Source organism: Grammomys surdaster, unplaced genomic scaffold (genome assembly GCF_004785775.1).
Source record: "Grammomys surdaster isolate TR1022 unplaced genomic scaffold, NIH_TR_1.0 181, whole genome shotgun sequence".
In the NCBI taxonomy this organism is placed as follows: domain Eukaryota; kingdom Metazoa; phylum Chordata; class Mammalia; order Rodentia; family Muridae; genus Grammomys; species Grammomys surdaster.
Window position 1 is genome coordinate 3,137,907 of NW_021604626.1, and position 11,329 is coordinate 3,149,235.

The window sequence follows — 11,329 nt, forward strand, 5'->3', positions numbered from 1 at the left end:
CTAAACGGGGTGACCGTCATCGTCATTCCTTTGTCTTATTTATCTTCTTATGTACTTTTAGAAACACAAAGAAGCATTTGTGTTTGTTTGCTTGTCCCAGAACTCACCACATAGCCCAGGCTGGCCTCCAACTCAGAGATCTACCTGCTTTTGCCTCCCGAGTGCTGGAATTAAAGGTGTGCCTGGCTTTATTATTTAAACAAAATATTGAACCAAGGATGAACTAATTAAAGTGGCCCTTCTCTTATCTCAACTGTTTACCCAACAAATATTCCTCCTGGTAGCAACGTTAATTGATTTTAACATCATGCCGATGTCTGGCTTCTGAGCATATCCCTGCAACATCAGCTTATGATGTCAAGAAGGAATGAGGTAGCGTCAGAAGTCAGGTAGCAGAACTGTGGCCAGTGCCTCAGCCCTGGGAACCACAGAGCTCATACCAGGCAGCAGCCTGTGCATTACAAAGAACACCAGGGTGGCCAGGAAAAGTTGTATCCAGGCTGCTGCAGGGCACTTCCTCACTCAGGAGCTGTTCCAGTACACACAGTGCAGCCAACACCCAGGCCCCAGGCAGGGGATTGCTGCAGCGCTGCCTGGAAACCCTACCTGGCCTGTTTTGGTCCTGCGGGCTCATACATATCTGTGGGACCAAGCAGAAAGCAGAAGGTTTCCACGGTGTCTTGCAGAATGGGAGAGCTATCCTAGGACCAAGACAGCTCACACCAGCTGACAGGTCAGGGAGTGTAGAACCCTGAATTCATGATCCCAGTCCTTGGGACCATGGACACTGTGCCCCTGGGACTTCATGGCAGATTCGGGTCCCCAGGTTGGCCCCTCAAGCTTCCTGGTAAAAATGTCAAACTGTGATGGGCGATCTCTTCACAGCATGGTTACCTAGCGCCCCCTCCTTCTCCTCAAAACCACTTCCACTCAGCTTCCCAGTAAGCAACACTGGGAGGACTTGAGCAGAGGCCTGTGTCATGCTGTACAGTAGCTGCGAGCATCTGTACAGATGCCCTTTACTGACGGCACCGTAAGTGCTGGGGTCAAATCCATTCGACTTGGAAGTTCCTCTTACGCATCTACACACCTCCTCCTGGCACAAGGCATGGGCTGTGTCTCAGAAGTTCCGCTCACCATGAAGAGGCCCCTGTCCTGCCCCAAGCACTGTGGTTCCCAGAGAGCCGCAGAGGACAGAACCACACACAAAGGTAGCTTACATTGCCACAAGAAACCTACACTGTGAGTGTGGGAGACACCACCATCTCCCATCACTGCAGGGGACGTGTAAGCATGCAGTCTGCTGACCGCAGCTCAGGAGCCTCTCTGCACACAGAACCGTGACCAGAAACCAGCAGGCTCTGACTCCTGCCATGCTGGCCACTCACAACTGCCAAATGTTCTCTAGAAGTTGCACAAGCCAGGAGGTGGGAGGGATGAATCAACATTTCGACTTTTGATAAAAGTTTGAGATTGTTGATGCCTGGTACCATTTTCTTCCCTGCCGGGGGGGGTGGGTTGGTTTTTTTTTGGTTTTTTTTTTTTTTTTTTTGTTTTTTTGTTTTTTGTTTTTGCTACAGCGAAGTACTGTTGACCTGTTTTCTAAACGAGGTGACTAGATTCAGGCAGTCAAGATCAGATCTGGGAGGAAGAAAGCATTGAGGCCTTGGGAGCTCAGCCCTGCACTGCACAGGGTCACTCTTTGTGCTGATCACTGTCACTGTGGTGGAGAAAGGATTGGCAGGGAAAGCTGCCTGCCATCTCGGGCCTCAGAGGGGATTATTTTAATCCTCAGAAGATGAAGTGAAGTCAGAGCACGTAGAATGTTGGGAAAAGTTTGGCAAGAAGGTCACAGTCACAGGAGTGCCTCCCTGCTCAGGGCACAGCCCTGCCTAAGGGATGCCATGAAGACATCAGCAGCAGGTGCTGTGGGGAGGTGGGTGGGGACCAACGAGGAGACCTGGGGCTGAGCTTCTAGTTCCTTTTGCTCTGGAGTCTCCTGCGCGAATGGCTTCACTGGCAGCCTTTTAAAGACTCTTAAACATGTTTGTATTCGCACCAGATAGCCTTTGGTTTCCATGGCCCACCCCATGGCACAGGTGTGGTGAGGTAGAGAGCCAAAATGTGGAAGGAAGAAAGAAACGCTGTGGTCCCCAGCTAGGAAGGTATCCAACTGGAATCTGGTAGTTGGGATCCTTCCATAGCTTCTATAGCTGTGTGGCCTGAAGATCAAGTAGAACTTCCTGTGCATGTTACACACAGAGACAGTCAGACAGACACATGTACACACACAGACACACCACCACCACCCCGACAGAAGTCTTTTCCCATCTGAGCAGAAGTTGAAAGATCTGAAGCAGGATCTAAAGTAGATTCCAAACACTTCAAAGTCTATTGTAGATCAAAACGGGGAATCCACAGGATAGCAGCTGAGCTGCGCTTCAGGGCCGGATCAGACTTCACCTCCGCTCACACAGAACAATGATACATTCCATAATGCATGACAGTCTAGGACATTTTGCTCGTGACATTCAGTGTCACGGCTGTCAAAAGGACCACTACAGAGAAGGCAGCCCTACCCTGTCAGCCCTGACTGTTAGAAGACCATGAAGAACTCTGATTAAACAGCAGACTCCTACAAATTACTTCACTGGGCAAGAGTAAGAAAACAAAGTTCGGTCAAATTCTGACTCTGTCTTGCAATGTTTTTAATGGACAATGGGTCTTGATTCTACCGTTCGCTTCAGTTCCACTACTTACAGGCTGTGCCCCTCCCTAAGATCCTTCCTATTCAGTGCCTCAGTTTCCCCATCTGAGAAGCAAGATGGAGTGTCTGAGTTTATAATGGGCTCCTTGCTGGCTCCACTTAGCAAGGAAGACAGCCAGGCCGTCACAGTCAGGGCTCTGTGTGGAGGAAGGAACAAACACAAATGGATGACAAGTTTTAAAGAATGCAGGGGCCAGAGAGATGGCACAGGCCTAAAAGCACTGACTGTTCTTGAAGAGAACCCAGGTTGGATCCCAGAACTCACTTTAGGGAGCTCATAACAACCTATAAATCCAACTCCAAAAGATATACTCTTCAAGTGTCTATGGACATTTACATGTATGTGTGGACATGTGAGCACACATGAATGCTTACAGACACACATACACACATGCACACACACACATACACACATGTACACACACACACACTCATAGCATTAAAAAATAATTTTTTTAAAAAAAATAACACCATTAATTAGCTAGGTACTCAGACTAGAGTTGTATTCAGGCAAGAATCAGAAAGGTCAGTGAAAGAGTGAATTACTTGTTGTAATAACACACAAGTTATTACACATGTGTGTGTGCGTGCACACACACACATACACACATGAGAGCTTTAAAGCACAATTTACAGAGAATAAACTAATTAGACATGGGCTTTTAGCAAATGCTTTTAGACTGGCCAAGTATCTCGAAGAAACTAATTAAGAGTGTCACTGCATGTTATATATTCAAAACAAATCCAGATGGATTAAAAATGCATTTTAACAAGCTCACATCAGAAGAAACATATAGGTAAAATGCTGCATTAATCTGGATCAGAAAAGAGCTTTTCTGTGCTAACAACAACAAAAAAAAAAAAAAAAGGAAAGAAAGAAACAAAGTATCAACATGAGGAACAGAAAAGTATAATCAACAGATTAAAAGGTCATATGCTTTAAGAGCTATCTGTAGGACTGGGGAGGTAGCTCAGCGGCTAAGGACACTGGCTGTTCTTGCAGAGGGCCCGTGTTTCCCAGAACAAGATGGTTCACAACTGTCTGTAGCCCTACTTGCAGGAGACTAGATGCCCTCTTTTAGTCTCTGAGGGCACTCCACACACTTGGTGAACAGACACACAGGCAGGGCAAAACACCCAGACACATAAAATACAAAAATGCCAAGCAAGATCTAGTTACGTCAAAACACAAAACATGGAAGGAGGGGTGAACCAATGAGTGAGATTCTAAAACCACGTAATAAATTACTAAGAGTCTGCATTTCTATCATCCCTTAACGCAAACCAGAGGACATTGCTACCAAATGTCTGTGGCACTCAGTGACAGTAGACGTGCAGCCTGACAAACTGTTCCCCACACAGGCAGTGGGTGCCATGATACGGGACCCCAGGAGCCCTGGGCAGCTGCCAACTCTTCTCACCCAGCCTCGCTTCCAGACCCCTCCCTCTCTGGGGAGCCATCACCGAGTGGAGGTAGCAGGACAAAGCATGACTCTTCCTGGGGAGATAAGAACCAATGTCTATATAGCCCAGAGTATCAGCCACAGATCAAAGCGATTCCTCCACCCAGGTCCGTTTTGACAGCCTGAGTTTATGGTTGTAATCATTACAGAAACATGGGTGACTGTAAAACTATGGGTAGTTTCTATTTCCTTTTTCCATTAAAAACAAGAGGTGAGTGGTTGACCTGGTCAGTGAGCACACGGGAGCTCTCTTACAGAAGCCTGCACCCAGATACCAGGCATGGGCTCTTGCCTCTTACCAGGATTCTATCTGCCTGAACAAAAATCAATTCTTTATATGGATCCAGTGCCCAAAGTCGGACTCTCCACTCAGAATGTAATCAGACACTTCTCGCTGCTGCGTGGATATGAGAGAGAGACATGGGTCCCAGAGGAAATAAGCAGTCTCTGTCTGTTCTCAGCTTGTAGCAGCTTCCATGGCTCAGCCCAGAAATGGGGGGAAATGCCCAGAGGAACTGAGGGGCGGGGGTGGGAGAGAGGCAGAGGATCCTAATACTACATCAACACAGACCACAGGATTCCCAGGCCTCTAGAGATGGAGGAAGTGACCAGCTCCTCAGGTAGAGCTCCAGGTTACACCTAAGCGGTACATACCCCGACAGTAGGCTCTGTGTACACGGAGCAGTGTGTAGACTATCCACAGGTTCTTTCGCACACACTCAAGCAAGCTCTGGGCACCAGAACACAGGGATACAGACCTACATTAGAGCTTTCCTAACAGGAAATATTTTACACATGCTCTGGGCACATGACAGCTCAGAGCGACAGCAAATTGGGCTGCCTATCCTTAGCAGGGCTCAGTGGCTGGAAGACTTTATAAACCGTAAGGCACAGCCTGACTATAAGGGAAAAACCATTGTGTTCAAGTGGCCGGTGAGTCCCACAACACACAGAGGCCGCCGGGCTCTCACTACAGAAAACATGTACTCACGTTTTTTAGGACAGGTAGTGCCAACTGCTCAAAGGAATCCAGGTCCACCACATACTGCCCCACTCGACACTCAGGCTTTCCAGGTAGAATCTGTGACCTGAAAGAAAACAACATTTGAAGGAGGATTCCCCACCAATTTCTGGGGTTGGGCTGTTCTGCTGACCCATTGGCTCTCTGCACACACACTTAACAATCCCCATACAAAATGTGGGAGTGTATAAGGCTGGACCCACTGGGGTTTCTCTCCTGAAACCAGGCCATCTCTGAATGTCAGCACTACTCCTGCCAAATTCAGTCTTGCTATGTGTGATGGTTTATATATATAAATGCTTGGCCCAGGGAGTGGCACTATTTGGAGGTGTGGCATTGTTGGAGTGGGTGTGACCTTGTTGGAGTGGGTGTGCCTTTGTTGAAGTAGGTGTGGCCTTGTTGGAGTGGGTGTGGCCTTGTTGGAGTAGGTGTGTCACTGTGGAGTGTTTTTACCTCACCCTAGCTGCCCGGAAGCCAGTATTCTGCTAGCAGCCTTCAGATGAAGACAGAACTTTCAGCTCCTCCTGCACCATGCCTGTCTGGATGCAACCATGTTCCTGCCTTGATGATAATGGACTGAACCTCTGAATGGGTAAACCAGCTCCAATTAGATGTTGTCCTTATAAGAGTTGCCTTGGTCATGGTGTCTGTTCACAGCAGTAAACCCCTCACTAAGACGCAGTGTTAACAGTAAGGTCTCTGCACTTCCAATGAGCCCACACACCACAGCACAACAGCTGAGCCCAGTGCAGCAAGCAGGTCTCCTGTCATCGTCCTAACTAGTCAGGAGGCTGAGGTGAGAGAAGGCAAGAGAACAAAGAGCTTAAGGCCCGTTTGGGCCATACCTGAGTTCAAAGCCAGCTTGGGCAACTTAGACTTTCTCAAAATAAAAAGTAAGCAAGGGGTTGCTGGGCAATGGTGGTGCTCGCCTTTAATCCCAGCACTAGGAGGCAAAGGCAGGTGCATCTCCGTGAGTTCCAGGCCAGCTGGGGCTACATAGCAAGACCTTGTACCAAAACTAAGGTTAAAATTAAACAGAGGGCTGGGGTTATAGCTTAGTGATTGAGGCTTGCCCACGACACTTCTGGGGCTGGCCCTCATGCCAACTCCAGGTTCTGTGAGACTCCCTGTCTTGGGGGACTAGGAGCAGGGCACTAGATTTCCTCATTTGGCCTCTGCACACACCCATGGACCACATGCATGGACACTCACACAGTGAAGAAATGTTCCCAAGAAGTGCAGAGGCCAGGCTAGAGACAAAACCCCGAAGAAACAAAACATCAGTACCCCACTCTGGACAGAGGTCCCTGGGCACCAGACAGGGTGATGACGTCGAATCCTATCCTCTTCCCTTCCTGCCTGACTTCTTGCGTGTAAAATCCATCCACGGGCAACCCGGAGGACTGCAGGACCCCAATGGCTTTCTGGATCAAGGTTGTTTTGCCAACCCCTGAAAGAGACAAAGAAGACGGGTCAAGAAGTTTTACCTTGCCGGGCCCACCTGGCCTGCAAAAGTGATAGCTGCGGACAGAATGGGCTGCAAATGCATTTTATGACTATCAATTGCCATCACTCTGGCAGGCTAATTGTTCCAGGTGTCAGGAATTTTCAATCCCAGCCGAGGAGAGCACAGTGGTAAATATGGCAGCGGCATGAAATTTATCTCTAACTTGGTCCCAGGATGTTATCTGGGACTTCCTTTCCTCCTAGATTTACCCTCTGTTCTGGTTTAAATCTAAAGCACCCCTCCAGCCACTCATGTGTCTGACCAGTACTGTGTGAGGAGATTGTTAAGCCTTTAGGGCAGGAAGCCTGGCTGAGAAGGTGGATCAGGGGTGTTGGGCCAGAGGGTTGCAGTATAATCGGTACCGATTTTTTTTTAAATTGGATGTTTTATTTACATTTCATATGTTATCCCCCTTACTTCATTACCCCACCCCCCCACCCAGGAACCCCCAATCCCCTCACTCCTCCTCCTGCTTCTCTGCGGATGTACCCCTACCTATCCCCCCACTCCAACCCCCCCACCCTCAAATTCCCACCCACTGGGGTGTCCAGCCTTCATGAGACCAAAGATCTCTTCTCCAACCTATGCCCAGCAGGGCCCTCCACCCTTACATATACAGCTGGAGCCATGGATCCCTCCCTAAGTGCTCCCAGGCTAGTGGTTTAGACCCTGGGAGCTCTGGTTGGTTGGTATTGTTGCTCTCCCCATGGGCCCACAAACCCTTTCAGCTCCTACAGTCTTCACTCTAACTCCTCCATCGGGAACCCCATGATCAGTTCAATGGCTAGCTGTGAACATCTGCCTCTGAGTATGTCAGACTCTTGCAGACCTCTAAGGTACCGATTTTAAGCAAAAGTCTGTATGTACCCACAGCAGATGTGTTCTGGAACAATACGGAACAAAGGCCCCAGGCTTAGCTCCAGAGAGGGAGTTCCCTGGGGCTAGCGCCCCCCCCCATTTATTTCCATCCCAAACGCTGGCCCCTCACTGTTGCCCCTCTGCCCCCAGCGGCCAACCAAAGGGCTGTCACTTTCTTAACACTTGATTTTTGCTCTTATACTAAGCAAGGCAGCACTTTTATTATAAGGGGAGGGGAGTACTTTTATGGACCAGCAAGATGGTTCAATGGGGTAAAGGTGTTTGCCTCCAAGCCTGAGACCCACATGGTGGAAGGAGAGCACCAACTCCCCAAAGTTGTCCTCTGACCTCCAAACCTGCGCGCACACTCACATATATAAATAAATGTAATTTTCAAACTCTGTATATCCGTATTTCCAAAAAGACAACACACAGCAGCCCAACAGCTATCCCAGAGGCTATCTCTTGACAGGGACTGGTATGTAGCAAAGTATAAAACGGCAGCACGTGAGTGAGACTCCTCCCGTGCCTCTTCAGCTCTAGCAGAAGGCTGCTTGGGCTGAGTGGGTAACCAGAGAGTCCTCTTTGAGATGACTTACAGATGCTGGTCAATATTTGGGAAGAGGCTAAGAGGCAGGGGTGCTGACACAAGGTGCTTTCTTTTCTAAGTCTCGCTAACTTGCAGGAGAGGGGCTTAGAAAGCCAAACCCTTTGGCATAGTTAGTGAGACACACTGGAGTGGGGCCTGCAGCCCAAGGGGCAGACTAACTCTGGAGACAGGAGGCAGGGGTGTAACGGTGTAAATCCGGGACTGACAACACTCCCTGGCTCTCCTCGGGGAGGAGGGGAAAGTATGTGAGTACTGTGTTCATTAAACCTCTCATGAGCATAGGTGAACCTCACAGCAGGAAGCTGGGGACCCATCCAACTGCACCCGGATTTCAAATGCAGGGCATGCTGTGCAAGGCTGGCGCGCCTCCTACTAAGGTCCTCTGCTCCTCCCCAAAGCCTCTGCCTGCTCAACTGACTCCATAGTCTACAGAGTACACCTAAGCCTCAGTGGCGCGAGACCAGGGTGACAACCGGTCTTTGGGGACCTGTAACCGATGCTTCGCTGTCCTCCTGGCCTTCCTTCCCGCCGGGCTGAGACGCACCAAGCCAGGCCGGAGACCGGACAGAGGTCCAAGCATGCTACCTCCCCGCCAAGTCCCGCAGCCTCTGGGTCACCTGGAGGCCCGGTGAGGAACACGTGCCGCGCCATGTGCGTGGGGGTCGCGGTACAGGGAAGTCGGGATCAGGCAGGGCGGTCAGGCCCCACCCCTTACGCTAAAGGTCACGCCCCTGCCGGCCGCGAAAGCACCGCCCCGTGGTCGCGCATGCGTTTCCAACCCCACTCCCCCACCCCACCCCCGCGCCCTTCCCAGCACACACGGCGCACGCGCATTCTTCCCTGCTCCTGGTGCTCTCTGCCTGTGGCTGGCTGCAAGGTCTGTAAATAGGGCGGTAGGGCTCCCTGTGCTCCTGTGTGCCAGACACACGTGAGGTGTGTGCACGGACGCATGCGTGGGAATACCAGGTACCTTGTCATTGCTACTTAAGAATCTGAGTTCTGTCCCTAAAACCCTCACACCAGACTCCAAGTTAGATCCTATGAAGCAATAGAAACCCTCCTTGAAGGAGCAGACCCTGGTGGGATTTGAACTCCGAGTACAATGTTCACTTGGCTGTGGAGCGGTCAGCTAGGGAAGAGTTAACCTCAGTTTATCCTGGCCTCCACCCCCAGAGGTGAATATCTGAGACAAGGTAGCAAGAGTCTAGTTTAAAGGTCTGATTTAGTTTTTTTTTTTTTTTTTTTTTTTTTTTTTTTTTTTTTTTTTTATTGCAACCTGGAAGTAGAAGGAGCCTCCAGTGAGCTGATCTGAGCGTCAGAAAGGGCTAGGAGAGCAGAAACAGGATCAAAACGGGGGTTCTCTCAGCAGAGTTCTCCTTCCATGGTTGAAATAGAACTTCCTCGCTGAGTGAATTCATTCAGCTGAGTGGGATTCTGGTGCTTGGGGAAAACTAGACCAAAGCAGGGTTTTGTTTTGTTTTTTTCCACCCAAAGCTCAATTTGATGGTCACCTTAGTGTTAGTGACTGACTCCATCCTGGCCCGATCTGGACTGCTAGGGGCTCACACTGCAGCTTGGCCCAAAACAATGGCCTCCTGTAGACTGGAGTAACTGGCGTTGGTCCTGAGTACCACAACCTGTTTGCAGGAGGTTTTTCAAGCTCGCCCTGGTTGCTGTCCGCTGGCGCAGGCCTACATCCTATCCCCATCCATGCCTGGAAGCCCCCAGCTCTGCTTCATACCTCCACACATGTCTGCCAACCACAGCCGCCTAAGGCTCTCCCCTAGAGACTAAGTGGATCCTCGCCTCATTTAGCCACGAGACTCGTTCCACTGGCAAATGAAGTGGCAGTGGCCTTGGGCCCGATGTACCTGAGGCCCCTTCTAGTTTAGCATGAGTGCAATTGGGCTTGCGCTCAGTCACCCTCCATTCTGGATGAGAAAGCCATTTCCATAATTGGTTTGTGTATGTAACACACACACACACTTTTGGACTCCCTTCAGCAAGCGATATATGCCAATCTAAGAGCTCAGTTTCCTGCTGTTTAAAATGAAATCACCTAAAACGATTGGCATGCCACACCTGCCACTGTCATCTCAGCACCGTTTATAGCCCTGTGTTACTCTAATGGTGTATTACTTATTATCCCAACGGGTAACCTGCCTTCTGCATCTTGCACCTGCGTGGACTCAGTGAGTGGCTGATGTAAGAAAAGTAAACCCATAGGAGAACCTAACACGGAGAGACAACATGGATAGAATCCTAAGTGCTTCTGGTATCCACAACATTCATTTTTAAATATTAACCCTCTAGAGTTTTCCATCACTGGCAAGCGGTCTGGAATTGTAAGGCTTGCTGGGAGTTGGGTTGTTCTCAGTAGCTCAGAGACAGAATCAATGTCAGAGGAAACAAAGATGTCCACATAGATGTGCTCAGTCTTAGGCACTCTCCCTCTCCCCTCTCATTCTCTCTTTTAAGACAGGATCTTTCTATAGCCCAGGCTAGCTCAAGCTGCTTCTGCCTTAGCTTCCTCAATATTGGGATTATAGGCACTCACCACCAAAAACAGCCAGATGGAGGTTCTTTATCATTAAAAAAAAATGAGATGGCAGTTGTATTATGTGTTCAGTATATGATAATTTGTTGAATGAACACTCACTTTGTACAGTTTCCATCAATAGCATACTTTAAATGCTTTATATGTGGTAAATTAGTTTCAAATGGGTCACATCAAGTGAGTACCATACTGAATTCAAACTTGTTTATCTTGTCGTGTGTGTGTGTGTTCATGCATATGTGTAATTGTGTGTATAAAAGCCACAGGACAACCTCTGGGGTTCCTCAAGAACCATCTACCTTGCTTTTGAGACACTCTCTCACTGGCCCGGCGCTTGCCACATAGGGAATCTTCCTGTGTCTGCTTCCCCAATCTCGGGATTACAAGTACACACCACTGTATCTGGCCTTCTAATGTGGGTTCTGGGGGATTGAACCCCAATCCTTGTGTGTGCAAGACAACTAAGCCTTTGTTATTCCATCTAATCAGGGTGCTACAGGATGAACATACCCCACCCCCAAAGGATGTGTGAACACTCCACCGCAC

General features: G+C 49.2%; 1 protein-coding gene across 1 annotated transcript in view; it reads right to left on the reverse strand.

Moving 5' to 3' along the window:
- Ntpcr (nucleoside-triphosphatase, cancer-related) overlaps positions 1-8,953 on the reverse strand; it is a 14,820-nt gene extending 5,867 nt beyond the window's left edge. The window contains exons 1-3 of the mRNA XM_028767768.1: positions 8,844-8,953; positions 6,539-6,701; positions 5,222-5,318 (exon numbers count right to left, since the gene is read on the reverse strand). Coding sequence (XP_028623601.1) covers positions 5,222-5,318; positions 6,539-6,701; positions 8,844-8,877 — 294 coding nt within the window. The 5' untranslated portion in view covers positions 8,878-8,953. The remainder of the gene's footprint in view (positions 1-5,221; positions 5,319-6,538; positions 6,702-8,843) is intronic.
- Between the last annotated feature and the right edge of the window lie 2,376 nt (positions 8,954-11,329).